The sequence below is a fragment of the Clarias gariepinus genome, chromosome 18 (assembly GCF_024256425.1).
Source record: "Clarias gariepinus isolate MV-2021 ecotype Netherlands chromosome 18, CGAR_prim_01v2, whole genome shotgun sequence".
Taxonomy (NCBI): Eukaryota; Metazoa; Chordata; class Actinopteri; order Siluriformes; family Clariidae; genus Clarias; species Clarias gariepinus.
Window position 1 is genome coordinate 6,845,148 of NC_071117.1, and position 22,353 is coordinate 6,867,500.

At 39.9% G+C, this 22,353-nt stretch overlaps 2 protein-coding genes across 2 annotated transcripts in view; both read right to left on the reverse strand.

Moving 5' to 3' along the window:
- Positions 1 to 48: 48 nt before the first annotated feature.
- epn3b (epsin 3b) lies at positions 49 to 12,485 on the reverse strand. Its single transcript, XM_053477236.1, has 10 exons — positions 12,220 to 12,485; positions 6,205 to 6,537; positions 5,704 to 6,073; positions 5,252 to 5,355; positions 4,958 to 5,044; positions 4,249 to 4,372; positions 3,915 to 4,091; positions 3,728 to 3,826; positions 3,211 to 3,477; positions 49 to 1,887 (listed from the first exon to the last, which is right to left on the reverse strand). Exons 2-10 carry the CDS (start codon positions 6,430 to 6,432, stop codon positions 1,610 to 1,612), a joined length of 1,734 nt encoding a protein of 577 aa, XP_053333211.1. The 5' UTR covers positions 6,433 to 6,537; positions 12,220 to 12,485; the 3' UTR covers positions 49 to 1,609.
- A 257-nt stretch (positions 12,486 to 12,742) lies between these two features.
- The window catches only part of mycbpap (mycbp associated protein), a 22,064-nt gene continuing 12,453 nt past the window's right edge, over positions 12,743 to 22,353 (reverse strand). The window contains exons 10-19 of the mRNA XM_053477354.1: positions 22,269 to 22,353; positions 21,989 to 22,181; positions 19,424 to 19,611; positions 19,194 to 19,340; positions 15,446 to 15,592; positions 15,162 to 15,313; positions 14,764 to 14,882; positions 14,473 to 14,573; positions 14,219 to 14,374; positions 12,743 to 13,496 (exon numbers count right to left, since the gene is read on the reverse strand). The exon at positions 22,269 to 22,353 is cut by the window's right edge and continues 24 nt beyond it. Of these exons, the coding sequence (XP_053333329.1) occupies positions 13,404 to 13,496; positions 14,219 to 14,374; positions 14,473 to 14,573; positions 14,764 to 14,882; positions 15,162 to 15,313; positions 15,446 to 15,592; positions 19,194 to 19,340; positions 19,424 to 19,611; positions 21,989 to 22,181; positions 22,269 to 22,353 (1,381 nt within the window). The 3' untranslated portion in view covers positions 12,743 to 13,403. The remainder of the gene's footprint in view (positions 13,497 to 14,218; positions 14,375 to 14,472; positions 14,574 to 14,763; positions 14,883 to 15,161; positions 15,314 to 15,445; positions 15,593 to 19,193; positions 19,341 to 19,423; positions 19,612 to 21,988; positions 22,182 to 22,268) is intronic.

Genomic DNA, 22,353 nt, shown 5'->3' on the forward strand with positions numbered 1-22,353 from the left:
AATATATTTATGAAATTCTTCGAAAAATAAATGACCTCTAATTAATAAACTAAATGCCAAATATGGTGGATATTTGTACTTTATCTAAAATGGCAGGTCTTTCTTAGTATAACCACTTAACCTTATAGCCACTGTTAATAGTCTCTTTATCTCACTTAGGCCAGAACAGTGTGTCATTTCATGCTTGACTGCAATCACATTTACACACCCCAAAACACACACACACACTTTGGCAGGTGTACCTAAAACCTGCTTAACAGTGATCGTCACGTCATGCAGGTGTGAACATGTCCGACTGTATGACCGTTGAGTTTCTGTTTCTCTCTGTCTTCTTTACAAAAAAGACATGACACATGATTATGTTATAGCAGCTTTAAAGGTCTCACCCGTGTACCTTTTTTTTTAAGTTTTAAAAAACGTAAAAGTATCCATACCAGCAGTACCAGTAGCCAGCAGCCAATATGGAATATGTAAATTGTCTATAAAAATATAAACATTAATTATCAATTAAATACAGATAAATCAGTTACAGTACAAGATCCTAGGCACCCAAGGCTCACCCATAGGGGCCAAATGCCACCCAGAAAATTAATTGTTGTTCTAATAAACCACGTGTAACACTGTAAAATGCAAATAGTATTTATTTATTGTTGCTTACTGATATACTGTATATCACATGTCTTGATTAAATATTAACCTGAATGTATTTGTCTTCTTACAGGATGCACTAAACCCATTCAGCCTTAGCCAATAAAGCTTGTATTTATAAATAACTCGATAGATTTTTCAACCAAAGAACAACATCGAGTAGATCAGCATTACAATATAGAACCCAACTATTTTTGTTCATTATTCTTTTCATCCATCAAGTTTTTATTTTAGCTTAAAATTATTCACATAAAGACATTTTCTTGTGAACACTTTCTTGGTTGTGCAGGTTTTGGTTAGCAGGGATCCTGAGGTCCATGTTGTGTCTTGGAGGTGCCCTCCTCCGGTGCATTGTGGGCAAGCCACTGAGTCAGGCACATGGTTCTTTGAGGAGAAGCCTAGGGTTACAATCGAAGCCGGACCCTGGTTAGGCAAGTATCCATAGACAGAAGGCAAGAGATACAAAGTGAGCTTTGCTGAGAGGAGAAACAGAGCCTCAGTTCATGACAGGATGCCTAAAATTTTGGTCATGTCTATCATTGGTCGAGTCCTTTTGGTTGTGCAAGGGGCAGAGCCATGCTGATTGACAGCTAAACTCCATCTCATAAGCAGCACTTCAAAGCTGAACTCCATCTTATAAGCAGCATGCTAGAGACCCTAGATGACAGAGTATCTGTTAGCACGTAATTAAAAGAGTACAGCTTTTTGATCATTTAATTTGATTTAACATTAATTCTCTAAATAATAATTTAGGTATCCTGAAATTCTGTGGGAAGTTTTACTCTAAAGACTAATGCGTGATTTTATTATATTCAGAATTTTTAATATGCTAAATTCAGATTTGTTGGTTCAAATTAAATTCAGTTTCTGTGCATATCCGACATGTTTCACTTCAGCTCCAACTTGCCATGGAGTTAATACGTAGCTTTGCTTCAGATCTCTTTCAAGCCATTTGTGGCCTTCAGAGAAAGGGATTGTTGCTGTGGCTCTGGAGCTGGGGGGCTGTTTGAAGGCGGGGCATTGATGAGAGGGGCAACAATGGCTGGGGAAGGTTAGGGGGCAGGTCCGGAGGCTGGAGCGTGTTTTGGGATGAGGGCAGGGGAAGAGAGGCACTGTAGGGAAGAGCACCAGGCAAAGCATGTGCAGGCAACGGGGAAGTGGAGTTCGGACGCATCTGATTCAGAGTCAGTCTGCGTTGGTCACAGTGGAATGGGTTAGTGGGTGAGGGAGCACTCAGACCTGAAGAGGAGAAACAAGAAAATACTAAGTACTACAGATTTTTATATATATATATATACCTACGTATATGTCAGTTTTATTTGTTTAAATATCTCATTAACGCTTACCTTTGAACAATTTTTCCTAGAAGTAGTCCTAGATCTCTAGTTGTCTTACCTTCCACCTTTTACCTTTCAATATCTATTTCATGTATTCCAAAAACCCACCTTGTTTTTTGTTAGTGAGTTTCTTATTACTGTAATGATTAGAACTGTCAGTTTCTGCCTCAAACTCCAAACCAGTCCTAGTGTCCACCACATACCTCGAACCCGTCCTGGGCCTGTATTTACCATGTGCCTCAGAACCACTCCTGGGAATCGTGCTCAATTTACTTTTGGACTAAAATTATTTTTAGCTAAGAGAAGGATAAACTTTGTATTCTTGCTGCTTCTAGGAAAGCGTGTAATATCACTGATTTAATTTACTATTATCTTTACTGATTCAAAGCCACATTTTTGCTGTTATTAAAAGCAAAAGTAGCAGTCAATTGTGGAGATTGTGGAGTCCCAGTTTCTTTAATAGTATACTGTATCACCATTCCAAATGCCACTACTGTCTCATCTCTCAGTCCAATCTACCTCCTTTCATTTCACCTAATCCAGTCACTGCATAGTGCTCTATTCTAGTAATATACCATGTTTCATATCTTAGGCTTGTTTCTGTCCCTTCCTTAAGGTTCGTTAAGATCTAATCTTTCTACATGTTGAACCAGTAAAAACCAATAGCTTTTTCCCTATTTAGAACCCAATGTACCAATTTATATTTCTATTCTCAATCCAGTTCCAGACCCCATATTACCCCAAATCGATTTCCAATCCCTGTATCATCTTTTAATCCAATTCTATTATTTGTATTTTTCAGTCTCAACACAGGCTCTGCCTAGGCAAGGGAATCTTTTTAAACACTCCAGTCCTTCTCTGTGTCCATTCTCAGTTCCAACCCCTCATTGCCAGAAATTCAAGTTATTGTGTCAAACTCCAGTCCAGTCCTTCTGCCTACATCATGCCATATTTCAATGCCCTGCCTGTATCATCCTTTAGACCAGTCTGAATCCTTATCTACCCAACCAAATCTATCCCAGTTTAAATATCTCCATTTAAGGATTTAATAAGGTACATGTGATTGACTGATATTACTTGGTATGTGATAAAAACTTGCCTGTGTTGATTTCTATATTGTGTGAAATCAGTCAGTCAAGTTTGTGTGTGTGTGTGTGTGTGTGTGTGTGTGTCTGTGTGTGTGTGTCTGTGTGTGTGTGTGTGTGTGTGTGTATCTGTGTCTAACCTGAAAGGAAAGGGTTTTTGCTCTTAGCCAGTATATTTGAGGGGTTTACAGGTTGTGTTTGCGGCTGTTGTTTTGAGGGAATTAATGTGTCTAGGTTGATGAGTGAAGCAGCAGTGGGGCCGAGAAAAGCCTCTGGGGTACAGCATTTTCTAGGGGTAACTGGATCCACTGGAGGTCCAAGATGAGAGCAATCAAACGTCACCGAACTTGTCTCAACTCTGCCATTTACCTGCCCACCCACCATCAAGTCAGCAAACGGGTCCATATCTAAAATAGAAAGAAAAGATCATCAATGTGTTTTAGCGGCCATTATATAGAGATGGAAGTGTAATTTATGCTCTGGAAATATCCATTAGTGTTGACTTAATCGCTCAACTAATTGTCATTTAATGCTACATTTTAACAGGCCCTATTATAGTGACAGGGATTCAACCAAAAGGAAGGAAATAACTAATCATCAAAAGCACATTACAATCAGGAATGAAATGCAGGTCGGTATCAGAGATAACAGTATTACCTGCTGGACTCTCACAGCGAGGACTAAACACACTGTTGGGCCGTTTGTCTTCAGGTTCCTCCTCCTCACGAATAGAAAATGGGTCGACACCTGCTGAGGCTTTGTTACAAGACATATAGTACCAGGTCTCAAATAAACAAAGTTTCTGAAGGTTGTATACAAGTGTATATCCTGTTTATTTGTGTACCTGGTCGAACTGGACTCCTCCAGGGCTGTTCTGTGGATTTCGATGTTGACGTAGTGGGGAGGGCTCCCCATGGGTCTGGTGGAGATTGGTGCGTAGCCCAATGGTCATCTGGGCTACTGGAAGATGGGTGGGGTTTCCAAGGACTACCTACTACAGGAGTACTGGTGTTAACCCCATCTAGAGAGAGAAAAAGAGTAAGAAACGCAGAGAATTGTTTTTGTGTATACGTTCATTTTTTCCCCCCATGGTTCTTTAAATTGTACAAAAAAAAAATACAGAAAACTAATTGTAGGAAAACTCCTTATATAAAAAAACAAGAAATATAAGAATATACCTATAGACTCCCAAGGATCAGAAGTTAAAGGGCATGAAGGCTGGGCATCCCAGAGATCATCACTGGGTGGTGCTTCAGATTGGCCAGATGGTCCAAATACATCGACCAGATCAATCATGGCTGACTGGAAGAAAAAACAGCTCTATTACAGAGAATCCTATTCTGGTTGAGTTCACTGTCTGAGAGAATTAGTTTCTTTTTATTAGTTTACTAAAGTGCCCTTGTCCACTTTCCCCACCTTAGTAGGAGTGCTGTATTATCAAAATGAGCTTTGGTCAAATTATTATTTCAAATGTTCCGTAAGGTTAGTAAGGTGTAGCATTTTATATAATATAAGTTAGCAAGAATGATGGATTGTTGATCAGGAGGTCCCTGGTTCAAGCTCCAGCACCATCAAGCTGTCACTGTTGGGTCCTTGAGAAACTCCAGGTTGAGGAGTATTCATCACCTGAAGTGCCCGATGTGCAAGAAAGGTGATTCATGTGGTATGTACCAAGCAAGATTGAGAATGTGTTAGTTAGTTCAGTAATAGACTATACTGTATAGAATATAAATATGAGCTATTATTCATTTATTTATCTCGTCTGTCCAAGGTCGAAGCTTGCTACACATTTACTTGGTCTTAGAAATGACTACAGATATGATGCGGATGAAGGAGAGATCTGTTTAGGGTAGAAACAGAAAGAAATGTGGACTGTTCTTTTCATACCTCCCTTGACCCAGAGTCACTGTGTCTCCTGATCTTGTTTACAGGTTTTTTAACTTGGGGTTCATCCTCTTGACCTTTGCGGTGCTCCTTTAGAAAAGAAAAGAAAAAAAAAAAACAAGAGTTGAGGAGACAAAAGTCTAAAGTGTGTTTTGTGGTGTTTAAAGTTCAAATGGAAAAAGGTCTTCTGTCCATTAGCACAGTGCTGATTATACATTTACCCGTATGTGTGTTTAAATGTAAGTGATACATGATATAAGCGTATATGCTGGGATATACTATTTGTGTGTATGTTACCTCTCGACTCATGGCAAGTGCCAGCTGTAGCTGCAGCTCTTCCTCTCCGCTGGTTTGAGGTCGAGAGTGCTCCAGATCAGAGGCTCGTGGGGACGAGGGAGAAGCTGAAAAGGATCAACAGAGAACTGGAAGGTAACATGACAGCGATACTGTACCTGCAGCATAGTTGAGAAAAGGGAGTGATCAACAGATTTACCACAGCCTTTTCAAGAGGTTCCTAAATCTAACTCTGTATAAGCAAATTACTGCTGTGCAACAGAATGTTTTCTAACATTCTGCTAAAGATCTAAACCTACGTACCTATAAGAAGTCCTAATGTGTAAAATAAGTGTGCATCAATAGCTAAATTTTAAAGTGGCGAAGAAAGCTATTTAAAAACTAATCACATGAAATAAACACACAATTATATAATACAATAATCATAGTCATAGACTTGTCACACTAGCACTCACAGGTAAAGGAGGACGGAGATCCTCTGGAGCGACTGAACTCCTCTCCATATAGTGCTGCCATGCTCGGCTGGCTGCTTCTCCTGCTTGGGTATGACGGAGGCGCTGTCCCTGACCCTCCACCCCCTCCTGCACTTGCTAATCTTTCCTTTGTCTTGAGCGCCAGTGCCCTTTCTTGTCTAAGCCTGTCCTCATCCCTGAGCAATGCCACCAGCTGCTTGGCCTTCTCACGCACATTGACCCCCTGATCGCGTCCGTCCCGGTCGACGTATTGGAAGTCACGCAGTGTCTGGATAGTGAAGGCATTTTCACGGCACTGCTGTGCTACGCGCTCCGAACCCGTCTTGGCCAAGTAGTCAAGCAAGGTCAGGGCCTACACAAAAGAAGGGGCCTAAGATGAAAAGTTGCCGCTATTTATGAGATTATTGATTACAATGTATGCAAATAATTACATACTAATAGCGATAAACTTAGTAATAAGCATGGTTTTAAGCACATTATGACCTTGTAGACATGCCTCCAGTTCTTGCCATGATCATTAAGGCGTTTCCACACCATGGCCATGACTTCGCTGAAAGCAGCTACGCTAAACGTCAGCTCAGCAATCTCTGACATCAGGGAGCTGGACGGCCCCCAGGGGTCATTGGAGGTCGCCTCGCGCACTTTGACTTCAGCCTCCGAGTAGTTGTGTACGATGTTCTTCACCTGCCGACGCAGGGCCGAGGTTGTCATGGTTACAGCAGGTATGCGTGTACGTGATGGAGTGTTAGTGGTTCTTTATTTTGTCAAAATAGGGGATGAGTGCGACTACAGGGATGCTCAAAATCAGGCTTGTGTCTGCAAGAAGAGAGATAAAGATAGACAAATAGGTGTTGTATTAAAATTGATCTCTAAGCATCTAGCGATAATTGAGGTCACATCTGTTTAAAATTACATGAGTGCACTCGATTATTGCTCCCCGCTTTATTTGCAGCAGGATGTGATCAGTTTTCCATTTAGGATCTTATGTATAATTAAACAACTCTCTGGCACTTCAAATCAAACAACACCAGGACAGGGAGTGTGACAGGAAGTAAGGTCGTCAGGAAATACAATCCATGAGCCAATATTCTGATTCATCGGTAGGGGCTCACTGAAGTTTTATGTAAGATTCATAGTGGATCTAGTGAGTAGGAGGGATTTATTTTTTTATGATTCTAATGAATATGAGCTATGAAATAACTTCTTATATTATTCATGCTGTTCGGATATCAGGGTGACATCATCATCGATAAACATAGTGAAGTCATGAGAAAAGTTAGAAAAGATAACTCCTTCTTTCCCAAGCCTACCTTTCATAACCTTTAGTGGAACTTACATTGTGTGAACTGTTACCATACAGATCACTTCTTTTTCATACAGAACAGGACAATGAAAAACTAACTGTTCTACACACACACACACACAGGGCAGTCACCAATTTAATTCGTGATCTGTCGCCATGGTGACAGTGGCCCACAGAGAGCAGGCTGGAAATGAGGAAACAGGGCTGTCCCATATTTTTCTGAAGTCCAGCAGAATAAGATTATACTGTTTTTCTTTTCTTAAATATTAGTAAGACCCCCCCCTCTTTCTTTCTCTCTCTCTTGCCATAAACGGTTCCATAAATAGAGACAACAGTAAACTTGGTGATTATTATTGGATATTTTGAATCTGTGCAGATGACTAAGTGAACAGACATTGTCGAGCTTATTGCCAACATCAACACACACACACACACACGTAAACAGAATCGAATTTTCTGTATCAGATTTCACTCATTTCCACACAATGACATAAATCATTTCAGTAACCAGCGGCCCAGGAGGATTATGGGATGAAGGATGAGGCTGCCATATTTCACCATCTAGTCTTTCGGAAAGCCAGAGAACAGAGGGATTTCGCAGGTGTCCCAAATCTGTTTTTTTCTAAATTTACATCATATCTAGATATGCTTTTTCCTTAGCATGATTACTCTATAATTATTTATTTCCCACAATTCTCGCTCACTTTACAAAAATTTTAGCACCTATAACCACATTATTATTATTATTATCATTATTATTATCATTATTATCAGACCACACCATGCAAGAGGGTATACGTTGTACCCCTGGGGCACAATAGGTGCCCAAATTTTCCTCATTGACATATTATGGTAACCTCCGTAAAAACTTTGCTAACTTGCTAACCTCTTTCATGGGTCTACGAGCAACAGTATGGGACCATATGGTGTACAAAGCATGTTTCGCTTACACACAGTGCACAGCATATAAAACCCGACGTCTTATTGAGGACATACAGTATGTCATGGTTAGGTTAGCTGCTTTATTTAATGTTGCAATGATAACAAATATAATTTGCAAATAAACCAGAGGATAAAAATATAACTTTTTTACATTTGTTCTACTGGACACCGTTTATGGTAAAGTTAGACATCTGGTACACGTGTTCTAATATTGTTTTCTATCTGCTGAGCCTTTTGGAGAGCAACTGAATATACAGTATATCTTCCACTGGAAATAGTTTACACTGTTCAAACACACATACTGTAAGTTCCCTACAGCAGGTATTTGTTTTAAAAGCTTTATATTGTGAAAAAAGTGAGATTTTTTATCCTTAATTAGCTATTTTGTAAATATATTTGTTTTTATTTATTTATTTCATCTTTTTTATTATTTGGAAGTGTCAGAATCTGTACATTAATTTATCATTTTGTCTGGCTGCTTACATGATTTATAAAAATCGGACATTACGATGAAACAGATACTTAGCAGTAGACAGTAGACTTTTCATCAAATACTTTTTTACTTCTACTTGAGTAATACTGTATGTAGTCTGAAGTACAGTATAGCTACTCTTACTGGAGTACCATATTTGGCTACTCTACCCACCTCTGTCTAAAGGGAGAGTAGAGGACAAGGGAGTGCAGGAAGACTCCAGTGTCATCACAAATTTACACACTATCACCTTTCTGCTGAGTAACAGCATGCTTCCGCTCTCTAACTCTCTCTCACACACACAGTGTACTCCATACACACTTTATCAGTGTCCAGAATCATGCTGTATTTATGAAGCTTGCATATTGTGAGGGTATTAAAAATGTATTACTTCTTATATTCTTCAGTCTGGAAACTATAAATATATATAAAAAAAACAGTACATTGCTAAAAAGAAATATAGCAAGGATGGTCTAAAAAAATCCTCTTCTTAAATCTGGAATAGATTTTAAATACTTTAGCTCCCCCTCAACTTTTTCCTAATTTACCACCCTAATCATAACCCCACCCCTCACCCTAGTCCTGCCCCTGACTGTAATCACACCCTCATCATGTTTTTTAGCGCCCTCTCTTAATGTAACTCCACCCTCGGCCATCGTAACATCTTACCTCCATCCTTCTCACTTGACACCTCATAATTGTGTTGATTTATCTCCACCCCACTCTCACTTTATCCTCCCCTTGGACCCTTGGCCCCTGCCCCCATTATAACATTTCACTAAACTCCCACTTAACTTTGATCTTTTTTTGAAGGCTAAAGTGTTCTTCCTCTAAAAACTCCAACAAAGGTCCCTCACCAATGCACATGATTGGCTATTGTTGATGTGATTTACAATATCTTCCAGAAAACATGGCCAATTTCTCTCTTTCTCCTCCTGGCCATGAGAGGCTTCATCGCAGTTCAAACTTATGATGTACCTCTGAAATAGCAAACACATCTACCTTTACCTTAATCCCACCTCACCCTAATTTGAATGCCATTATTTTAATCCTGCCCTTACCCATAACCCTGTTCTTAATTTAATCCTGATCTCAATTCCCTTGTTTTTAAACCCAGCCCTCACCATGATCCTACATCCCCCTACATTACTGAAGCCTGACCTTAATTCTCTTCTCATCACAGCCCCTTTTTTAGCCCCGGCCCCCGGCCTAACCCTGGAATCACATATAAGTGATTATTAGAAAAGAAGCACTTAGACATAAGTAATAGAACCGCCAAGGTTTCATGTTAGACCCTACACTTTACTTTCTGTGTACACGGCACTGTAACTCTATTAGACTGGACAGCAATGAAAAACACACATCAATGAAAATAAAAAGAGCAATGCTGATTAAAAAAAATAAAAAAAACATGGTCAGAGGCATCAGTGTTCTTTACACACACGCACACACAGAGAGACAAATAGAGAGAGACACATTAAGTCAGCGCTAAGGTGCTGACTGTTCACATCCTTCTCTTGTATCACAGAGGTAAAAAAAAAATCATACTCAATTACTCAGCACTGTTACACGCAGACATTTAAACCTATGACATATTTATATTATCCCCAAAATCACAACTTATACTAAGGGCGTTTAAGTCAAACAGGGACTGATGAAGACAGAAGACTTAAAGCACTCTCCTTTGATGAGAAAAAAACTAAAAAATTTTTGGTGCAAACATTTTGAGGAAGGCCGTACATCCATGGATGATGATCCAGGCCGAGGCGACTCAGGGACCAACGTAGTCATTTCTGTGACATTTAACCAGTAGGAAGATGATCCTTAAAAAAAAAAAAAATCCACAGATAACTTGTTGTCAACGTCCAGCAGACATCCGCCTGTAGGACCTGTACACATTATCGTTCACCAACACCACTTGCATACTGTATTACAGGAACTCGGCCAGTATCGTCATGCATGGACGTAGGGCTAAGTGTGCACCAGAACCATAAATCCTGATCTCACATTTTTTGGCCATCTTGGAAGCACTAGTGAAACACTGGGATAAGTGCACAAGTGTAGCCAGGAATTATATAGAGAAAGGACGTTTTTACTTTGGTATTCTGAGCAATCAAAAGTCCCAGTTTGACTTGAATGACCCTCAAATATTCAACATGCAGGTGCACCATCGACATTTCATGAGAAGAATAGGTTTGCTCATAATTCCTTTATGGATCTGTTCACATCTGACGTTGTAATCAGTCTCTGGTGATCAGATTTCATGCATCATTTCAACAGGACAAAGCTTGTCCTGCACATTTATCACATCAGTCTTCCACTGGATTTATTTTTTAGGCTAAAATATTCAGTGAATATCCCTGCTGTTATAGCATTTCCTTTATCCATTAGTTTAGTGACAGAGTGCTCTACCGTCCAGAATGATTTCCTTGCAATGATTACATATTTTTAGACTAGGGCGACGTAGTCCATCAGGCGATCCCTCACTGCTGTCCAGGAAGCACTAAGATGGATTGGTGTTCACACTTCAGATGTGACGTGGCTATATGCATCCCAAAAAATGCGCTTTCAAATGTGGTTAGAGTGGACAGCTCACGCTGCGTCTTTCATTAAACACTGAGCCTTGACGATTTAATGTTGTTGTTCTTTCAGCTGCTCCTGGCAAGGGGTCGTCACATTAAATGCTTAAACCGCCAGTCTATCACTTTCTAAATATTTTTACATTTATTTCATTTTAACATGAGACAGTGGACAAGTTGCATGCAAGCCTTTAAAATTGATAAGAACAAAAGTTACTTTTTGTTAAATAAATTTAACAGACCTTAATATATAGCAGGTCTCTTCCAAACGGTTGAGATGTCACTTTATGGTAAAAGTATTAATGCACTTTATTACTATTACTGTTGTTGTTGCTTTTTTGTTTTTGTTTTTTTTGTGTGGCGTAGTACCAATAAAAAATGGACATTAGATCTGCTTTAATTTTTATGATACCTAAAAAGCTGTTTTTTTTTGTTTGTTTAGGTTTTTTTTTTTTTTAAGCATACTATTTAAACATCTAGTGGATTTTTTTTTTTACTTAAACATTTTTTATATATATTTTTTTTATTTTATGTACCTTTAATATACAGTACATAGTGCATATAGGTGCTTATATTATGCAATGTTACTTATTCCAATAAAACACCTACGTGATAGTTAAATCAATAGCTCACTCATACTTACAATCTGACAAATCAGGCAACCCTTATAATTAGCTGGGATGATTTTTATTTTGCTGAAAATTCACTTTGAAAAAGGCATCACCGACTTGATTAGTGGATCACAAAAACACTAAACTGTAAAGAGCTTGGATGAACAAATGGACATGTGTAACATTCGGCCAAGGCTACCAGGCCCTCTGAAGCCATATGGATAAAATACACACACCCACCTACACATTCCCACACACATAATGCAAACACCCCCCGCCGCCCCACACACACATGCACACACACATAGTCACATTTCCCTTCCAGGCAGGACTTACAGAGCCCTCCTGAGATCACGGCATGCGCATACCTGCAGATAGATAATAGACTACCGCCTCTGACTGTCTGTAGGCCCTTCGTTAGAGCATCACCTCCATCACACATGCGTTCACAAGCCTGACAGTGATTCAGTAAATCTTTACGGTGTGTTATTCTATAAATATGACACAATGAAAATCCCTGCAGCAAAAGCAACAGCAGAGAACACCATTACTGCATTTGCCGCGCTCTCTGTCTCTCTCTTCCTCTCTTACCTCCAGCATCACTCTCACTCTCCTCTCTGTGCTTCAGGATGGAGTAGACCTAGATAGAGAGAAAGAGAGAGGGACAGAGAGAGAACGAGCATGCGGTGCTCTGATCCATAACACGCGGCACTCCAGCAGAAAAAAAAAACAAAAAAAAAACCACCCACCCTACTCGTCAGTCCTCCCTCGAGTGCAGTATTTTGCTTGTAAGAGGGGAGAGAACCTGGTGCGTCGCGCCCTCATGCTTGCTTACGCAGCGTGTAGGGGAGAAAGAGAGAAAGAGAGAGAGACGGAGAGAAAGAGAGGGAGAGAGTGAAGGATGATGAGCTGAGGTTAACCCCTTCTTTCCCACTACAGCGACTCAACTGGATTACACAAGAACGACCTAGGGTATAAAAAGCTGTGTGTATTGTTTTGGAGTTGTAGATCACAAGACAACTTGATCCAATAAAAAAACAGTCCATTTTAATATTTTGTTCCAACAATTAAATCAACACTTCCTATACAAACTCATCATTAAGGAGATCTTCTAGATCATAACCTCTCAACATAAAGTGTGAGTTGTTTGTGTTCATCAAATCAGAGACATTAAATGTTGGATACGCATCAATACTGAAGCCGACACAGCCATTCGCTCCATCTCTAAATACACCGCTAGTGTAAAATCTATAATGCCGTTACTTTTACTTGTTCCCTTTGCTTTCTTTATACAAGGCATACTTGTTTTAGCTCATTTCAGAAAGGAGTAGAAGGCTTTACATCTATGGAATTATGTAGGGAATATGAAGATCTCACAGGGTAGGAGGTAAAACTTTTGGTTTTGAAAAGAATGAAGATGGTGTTGGAAATTCTTGGAAAGTGGTAGAGATAGATACAGGGTTCAGGAGGACAGGATGAGGCTAGAGATGGGTGGTCTATAAGCAGAATGGGACTGGAAATGGGAGAAAAGATAGACATGGAGAACATTTACAGCACTGGAGTTGGAGATAATGTTAGTGGGAACAAGGCATGAAAGTTCTGCACCCCTAGACAAAGTACTGTATTTAGTGCTCCTCATCAGTTCGTTTGAGGTCTCCATGAACTGGGTTGATTGTGAATAGTTCCCATGAGGAAACAGGTTCTGAACGACCACGCACTAGAGCAACATTTTGATGAAGGCTGCAGATCTCTGATAAATGCTAGAAAGAAATGTTTCAGGTGCTTTTGTTTAGGTTTTCTTGGATTTGCTGAGCTTCTTCGAATAGATCACCAAGAGCGTCGATCATATTCTCCACAAGGACGTACACCTAAAACACACACACAGTTCATGATTATTATCTCAATCACAATTGTCTTTCAGGAGTATCAGTTGTGGTAGGTTCACATAGTGAAGGGGGTGTGGGCTTTATGGTTGTTTTTCCCAGGCAAGGAGGTGTGTCCTACATGCCTGTCAGTCAGAGCGAAAGATGTATGTTGTCTCTCTCTTTGTGAATGAAATCTGAGTTGTTTGCAGGTGTCTAAGTAAGCTAGTGAACAGTCTCATGAAGAGAATCGTGCACTGCTGATGTACAAGTGGGAGATATGAAATATGTATGAGGTTTACAGTACGCTTCTGTTCTAAACCAAAGAGGTCTCGAAAAGCTCAGAGAAGCATCTGCTGAATTAATCAAATACAAGAGGGAGGGAGAGAGACGGGGGCCGGGGTGGGGGGTGTCGGGTGATGAACGGTAGTGGGCGTTTTGAGGTCGTAGTGTTGTGTGTATCCATGGAGGCAAATTATTGTTGTTAATTAATAGACATGTGCAATCCAGGATAAACGCTGCAATTTATGATGATCATGACTACAAAATGACTCTCAACTGAATATTTAATTAACACTAATTTAAACTTGAAGAAAAACTATACACATCACAATTATTGTTAAGTATTTTATGCAACTATTATCGAATTAAGCTAATTAACCCCAAACCCTATTTCATTAATACATTAATTACTCTATTTGCATGTGTGTGTGTGTGTGTGTCCATGCCTGTCGGTGTATAGTGTGTCTGTATCTTCGCTGTAATTCACGCATCATGTCATCGTGTTGTTGAGCGCTCTCCGTGGTGGAGCACGCATTTGTGTTCAGCTCCTTCTCCAACAACTCCTCGTCCACTTTGGGTTTCTTCTTACCTCGGCCATGCTCCTAAAAACACACACAAACAGTATACGCGTGCACAAACCTTAAGGCTGTTGTAATGTGCTGCCCCCTGCTGTTCCCTCTCTATCATTACAGCTCCTTACCTCCTTGGCTGTAGGTCTGGCTGCACTTTTCTTCTCCTCCTTCTCTTTGATCATTAGTGCTGCTTTTGTCTCCAACACCTCGTCCTTCGCTGCCATTTCCACTGTGCAAACATTTCAAAAACACAACTATAATAACTATAACAAATTCAAATTAACACCACTACAGTGTGTTCAGTGTGTATATATAGTTCTGCACCCTGTGTGCACTGGCCTTTAGGGGTAAATACAGTTATATGGATGTCAATGAAAGTACCTAACAGAGATATTGATGACAAGGCAGTGTGTACTCACAGATGTCTGTTTCATGATGTGGGTCTCCCCAGTTAACATTCTCAGGAAGTCCTAGCAAATGTCTGAGCCGCAGAGCCTCGCTGGCTACGCCATCCACCAGCTCCCTCCATAATTGCAGCCTACGAGCCAGAATTTAAGGTTAAAGCCAGGATTCTGCTCCCCAGAACCATGCAACTGTCCACCATGATCTTAATTTTAATATTTGTCTAATTTCATCGTAAGCTAAGACCACTTACAGTCCCTTTAACCATGTATAACGTTTCATCTGAGTCAGTTTATGCAAATCCTCTTTTACAAATGCACAGATCTTGAAAATATTTGCATCTAGTGGAAACACCCAATGCTCCCTGTCTTCTGTTGCTTTAAAATTTAGGCCAAGAATCGCGCTTTAGACCTACCCTATTGCATGCAGTGTGAGTGGGACTGGGACGTGCTGTGGTTGGTGGAGCTGCAACAATAATGAGTTGTATCGGCTGAGAGCTTCCTCCCTGCACAATCCGGCTTGCTCCTTGAGCGCGTCTCCGTCTCTCAGTGGCAAAGACATCACCACCTTGTGGAGGAACAGAGGAAGCACACATGCAAAAGGCCTTAATGTTATTTAATATATGAACCTGTGGCCCATTTCTGGTTAAGCATGGGCTACAGGGTTTATTGGCACAAAGTGTAGGTGTGGGAGTTCTACCTGATAAAGGCTGCTCATGCTCAGATCCCAAACATTGGGGCCATGTGGGGGTTCATATCTTGTACCTCCTAACTTGTTGACTGTTGTCCAATTTGCCTGCTCCCACAGGCCCTTTAATGCCTCCACTGGCTCGTGATGAAAGTGCAGCTAAAATAAGCACACAAATACACACACAGGTAATTACCAGGATATGACACAAACATTCATTCAGTGTGTGTGTGTGTGTGTGTGTGTGTTGTGCAAGGATGGGTTTCTTACCAAAGTACAGACAAAAAAAAATTCTCTCATATAAATGCTTTTATGAAAGGGGCCTCCCGAGGGACTTCTAAAATGTTCCAGCCTAGATCCAATTAGTCTGGTAATGGAACACTGCGTGGTGTGTGTGTGTGTGTGTGTGTGTGTGTTTCTAAGGAAGTGTAGACACACAAAAACCTTTAAACATACCAAAGCTTTCAGCTTTGCATGCTGTAGAATTACTGTTTTCCCTCAGTAGACCTAAGAAGCCTGTTCCAGTATGATGTTCCCCTTGTGAGATTCACAAAGTCAGCTCTAGGAAGACATGGTTTTTTAAGGTTGGAGTGGATGAACTTGAACAAAGCCCTGATCGAACTCAGCCCCACTAAACTATCACCTTTGGGATGAACTGGAACTAGAGCATCCTCAACATCCCAAAATCTGGACTAAGAGCTCACTAAATCTTTTGCAGATGAATGAACACCAATGCAAAAATCCACTATCATCTATCACAACATCTATCACTATCACAACATCTAGGGAAAGCTTTCCCAGAAGAGAAGTGTGGCGTTCCTACTAACAGCAAAGGCTGATAAATCTGGAAAGGGATGTTGAACAAGTACAGTACATTAAGGTATACTGGTTAGGTGTCCATAAACCGTTTGGCGAAGATTTGTTGTATACCTTATCAGCATTTGAAACTCTTCTTTCCTTGATACCTACATGAACTTTTGGAAATGCTAATTAGCCAACCCCACAAAGCTTTGAACAGAGAGGACTTACAAACTCCATGCACACAGACCATGAGATGAGATTGAAACTCCCCACCCTGGAAATGCAGGGTGACAATGCTTACCTCTGAGCCACTGTGCCACCACAATTGGAAATTTGAGTCTCCATGAATAAATATTCTGTGTGTCCACACTTTTTGAGGACATCAAGACACAAGACTGAGAAAAGGAATAGTATATCATGCTATAGTCCTGGGGCCTGGACTATACTGTATAAACCCTGAAAATTCGGAAAACTTACCTCTCTAGACTCCAGCCAATATGACGCCCCAAAATATTTTTTTTTGGAAAGTCTTATTAAAAATCTTCTATGGGCTGCAGAAACTGGACAGAACTGCAAGGACCAGTTTAAACCATCAAAAACCTTTAGTAGCAACTCATTGACCATGCAGAGTTGATCTGTAATTATATACTGTAGGTCTATCACCTACTCTAGAGCCATCTCCCTTTAGACCTTACAAATAAATTAAAAGAAGGCTCTGAGACAGCACAGAGAACAGTCTATGGGTCTATTTGAATGTCAGAGAAATGAGACGAAAAAAAAAAGTATGTTCCAGTTAGAGTGAACATGTGTTTTTGTTCCTGTTGCTTTTTTATTGTTTACTACTGTACATTTGCTATTTGTTTTTTTTTACAGCAGGAGCTTTTGACCTCCTATGGATAAGATAAATCATATTTATTTATGTCAAGTTGTTTACAGTTTTAAAGACTGTATGCACCCCAGAGGACCATCAAAGTAAGAAAACAAAATCTCATCATCATAATTATTCTAACCACACACATAATGCACCTTAAATAACTCCCCTTACTCCTCATGGGGTAAAGTGCTACCAGCAGGAAACAAATGATTTAATACACAAGACAGGATTTTCTTTCCTGATTATGGTTATAAGATTTGATATTAATGTGGGTAATGATAAGAGTGCCCTGGAAAGATACAAGCATAGGTTTCTATAGTACTGCTAGTGTAGTGTGGAAAGTCTTTTTTGTTCATGTCTTAGTCACACCTTAACCGTTAAGTGCTGTTATACAGACTCAGTTCAATATTCCGCTCTGCGTTATGTGTTAGACTCCCCGCTGGTTTCTCTCAATCAAAACACGCTTTTATAAGCTGAATCGGTAAGGAAGTGTGGCGTCATTCTCACGCTTGTCATGAATGAAATAAGAACAGCTTATGTTATGGGACTCAGATTTAAGGTCTTGTTTATTATTTAAGAATCCTCGAAACAAGAATTATTGTGCACGTTGTGGGAACATGCATTAGAATTAAATTGTGCTTTATTTATTTATTTATTTATTCTGAATGTCTACATCAGGATTGGAGTCCTACATGCTGGGGACCTACATTAGAATTAGTGTTGTGCATTACTGGGCCTTTTATTAAAATTTGTCTTGTTTCATGATGACTGTACAGTACTGTAGGTTAGGATTGTATAGTGGGGTGTTGTTCAGACCTACATAAGGTCCCCAGTCCTACTGCATTAGCTCTACATGGAAACGAAGTAAATAAGTAAGTTGCTGGAAGAAACATTGTTTACAGTGCAGATAAATTAATAGCTTCCAGCCTAAAAAAAGTGTTCAAAAACATAAAATGCCTGATCTGAAAAATATCTGATCTACATTTACTTCAATATTATAGCTGCCATGAAATGCAATTAAATGCACTTCACAAAGAACACTTCTCTCTACTGTCTAGGAATAAGCAGCTCAGACAGACGGCTAAATAAATCAACTGCAAACAATTGCCACTTATATGAGCAAGCAGGACAATGATACATCTTTTCACATCAGTTCTCCTCTTAGCAAATATTTACAGTGTACTAAGTGCATGCACACACAGTGTACTTTTATTGGGTGGACACTAATTACTTTTAAAGTTTAAATTCATCACTGACAACACAATAACTCACAATCATGATTTTAACATTTCACTTTAGATAGAGGTCAAATCTTACCTTTAAATTCAGAATTAGTTTTTTTTAATATACTTTGCACATTCGCATCTTAACTACAACTTCACACTGCTATCCGCCAGTGAAATTGATTTAAAATTAATAAATTAAATAAAACATAAATGAAGCACAGTGGCCAGTTCAAACCAGTTTCTCGTAGCATTAAAGACTCCAGGAGTGGGTTTGTCTGTGACTTACCGTCATGATGATTGAACAGATGGAGTGGTGGCACTTATGCAAGTTTTAAAATAGCCAGTACAATTTATGATATCTGAAAAATCTCCAAACTGATTGTAAACCAACCTGAAATTTGTTCATTTGCTCAAATTGTTTTCCATCCAACGCAATCAAAATCAAATCACCCAGGTAATGTCACAACCCATGCATGCATTAGGTCACCTGAGGATTCTGATCCTTGTGCCATTTACCCTATTTTGCCAGACTGAATTTTTGCAATATCATAAATGGAATGAAAAATGCCTTTCATGTTTACCACTGTGCATGGTAACAATGTTTACGTTTATGTTCTTTCATCGTTCACCAAAAACACTGTATCATGTTCATCCACAAAACTAGTTAGAATTGTGGTGGGTAAATATTTTATGCAGGTACCGTGTTTACTGTACATATCTTTAGTTCTCAGTGGCTTTTGTCGGGCCTTGTATTAGAATTGTAGTGCACTTATATTGGGTTTGTGTTGTGTTGTATGAGTATTATGAGTACGAGTATGTCTTAAGTTAGAACTGTGTAGTGTGATTAGTGAGAACGTACATTCGGATTATGGGCATTAAATTGTTCATCCTCTGTCGAATAGAGCTCATCTGGTGATCCTGGCCTCTCTGGAGTATGAATCCCATGCAGCAATTCAATCAGCACAGACCTGCACACTGACTCGGCCACACGCCGTTCCAGCTCCAGCTACATCACACGTCCAGACACATTTGTATTACTTTACACATTAATGTACACATACTGTACAAATTGTACAGACGCATACATACCTCGAGGGCTGTTCTCTGTTTAGCGGTTCTGTCCTGGTACAGAGCCCTGCCCTTCAGTGTGACCTGAAGCATGGCTCCGCCCAGCAGCACAGGGTGTGTGTGCAGCTTCCACACCTCTGTGACGATTCCAGGACACACAGGCTTAAAGATGAACTGAATTCTCTCAGTATCACCTGGCAGTATGACAGCTGTGTCGGAGATAGAAAGACCGGTTGTTATGGTAATCGAACCTACTTATCTGCATCTGCTAAACTGCTAACATCACATGACTTACGCCTGCTAAATTAAATCCCAGGGCCTGTCTAGGGTCATATTAAACTCATTGTGGTCCTCACTTATTTAGATGCTTAAGTGAATACTAAGTTGGAAGTTAGATGGTTGATGTTTTTCATTTATTTAGTAACCATCATCTGTTCAAATTCCTCTTGATGTTTCACAGGCAGTTCTTTAGTCAACATGAAAGCAGGAGCGATCCGATCTGATGGTTTAGCTGTGAGAACTCTCAAAGTTAGGAATTCTATGGGCAGTTTAATTAGTTTTTTTTTTTTTTTAAACGAAAACAAAGAGAAGTGTCCAGTGGTTGGTAAATATTTTCTGCAGGTACTGTGTTTACTGTACATATGTACTCATTCTAAGTGTAATCTGAACGCTGGATGACAGATACTTGTTTAGTTTGTGTAGTTGGGTTTATGTTTAGTTTGTGTAGAAGGGTTTATGTTTATCGTTTGACATGTGAGGCAGGTGTGTGCAGAGAAACATGTTCTTGAATTGTGCATAAGTCTGCATTTTAAGATGTCCTCACGTTGCTCGTCTTCAGCATGCTCAGCATAAGGCATGATGGAAAAATACACACAACCACACAACTTCTTAAAACATTTGAAGGCTAACTTGTTTTAGAGCATATCAAAATATATTTAATCAGATTTGTGATTATGGGTTTGCATAATTTGTTTTATATATATATTTTTTTTATTAGAAAAGAAAAAAAAGGATGGAATTACATTAACTTAAATCTGATCCAATCTGGATTAATTAGGATGGATTTCTGGGGTAATTGCCTATTTTTAATAGGTAATCATTTTTTGCTGATCCTTTTTATTTTAACATGGATTCGCTTTGCCAGTAACTGTTCCTTCCTGTACTGTTTTGTTTTATGGGGATGTTCAATAAAATTGTATTGTGTTTTATGGCGACTTGAATTAAAATTGAAGTGTGTTTTGTGGGGAACCTACTTTGGAATTGGATGGAAAGATGGCTTAATGGATTGCACTGTTGCCTCGCACCTACTGTACAGGGTTGGGATTTGATTCCTGCATCAGGTCTGTGTGAATGGAGTTTGCATGTTTTCCGTAGTGTATTAATGACAATCTTGCATCAACCTGGCAACACGACACCTTAAGTAACTGCCATAGAAATGACAGATATATCTACAGATTGGAGAGTATCCAAAATTGGGGAGTAAACCAAAATACCAATACATTAGAATTGTACTATGTTTTGTGGAGACCTACATTTAAATTGTATTGTGTTTGTGGGGACCTATATTACACTGTGGGTGTTTGTGGGGACCTATATTACACCGTGGGTGTTTGTGGGGACCTAAATTACACTGGGGGTGTTTGTGGGGACCCTATATTACACTGGGGGTGTTTGTGGGGACCCATATTACACCGTGGGGGTTTGTGGGGACCTATATTACACCGTGGGTGTTTGTGGGGACCTATATTACACCGTGGGTGTTTGTGGGGACCTATATTACACCGTGGGTGTTTGTGGGGACCTATATTACACCGTGGGTGTTTGTGGGGACCTATATTACACTGGGGGTGTTTGTGGGGACCTATATTACACTGGGGGGGGGGGGGGGGTTGTGGGAACCTATATTACACTGAGGGTGTTTGTGGGAACCTATATTACACTGTGGGTGTTTGTGGGGACCTATATTACACTGGGGGTGTTCGTGGGGACCTATATTACACTGGGGGTGTATGTGGGGACCTATATTACACTGGGGGTGTTTGTGGGGACCTATATTACACTGGGGGTGTTTGTGGTGACCAATATTACACTGTGGGTGTTTGTGGGGACCTATATTACACTGGGGGTGTTTGTGGGGATTTAAATTATAATTTGTAGCAGGTTTTGTGGGTCCCGTACTTTAGAATTGTAATTTCTTAGGGGTTTACACTAAAATTGCATTGAGCTCTATAATTACCCTTTAAGTGTATTTGTAGGAGCCTTTATTAAAATTAAAGGACGTTTTGTGAAGACCAACATTACACTTGTAGTGTGTTTGTGGGGACCGACAATATACTATACTTCTTGTTTGTTTGTGCAGAGTTACATTACAACTGTAGTGTGTTTTGTGATGACCGATGATGACCAGTTCTTTACTTCAGTTTGTAAAAACCTAAATTAGAACTAAGGTCTGTTTAGTAGGGACCTGCATTACATTAAAAACAAAGTAGTAACTTTGCATTATCTTCTTTCAAAGACCCACACATATGCATAAGGGTTGCATATTGGGTTTGGCTTGTTTTAAAGAGAAATATGAATGTACTGTACCTGTAGCTGTGTTAAAGTAGAATTCCTGAGTGTATACATGCGTTCTGGCCTCAGGGAAGCTTTGTGGCAGTTCTAGCTTCTGCCAGCTGTAGTAGATGGCTGTGCTCCCATCATTCCTCAGTTCCAGGTGAGAGCATGTGCTTTCGCCCACCACAGCCTCAAATGTCATGTAGACAGAGACACCAACCTCATCCTGAACACATGCATAACAAAAATTACTTCCATTAAAGTGTGACTTTTAGCTACAAACTATTTTTTTAATGAATAAATGAAAGAGGACCTGATGAGAGGTGGTGCTTCCGTTCCAGCGTGCCAGTTCTCCATTGATCCTCAGGGCAGGAAGCAGTTCCACACCTAGCATGACA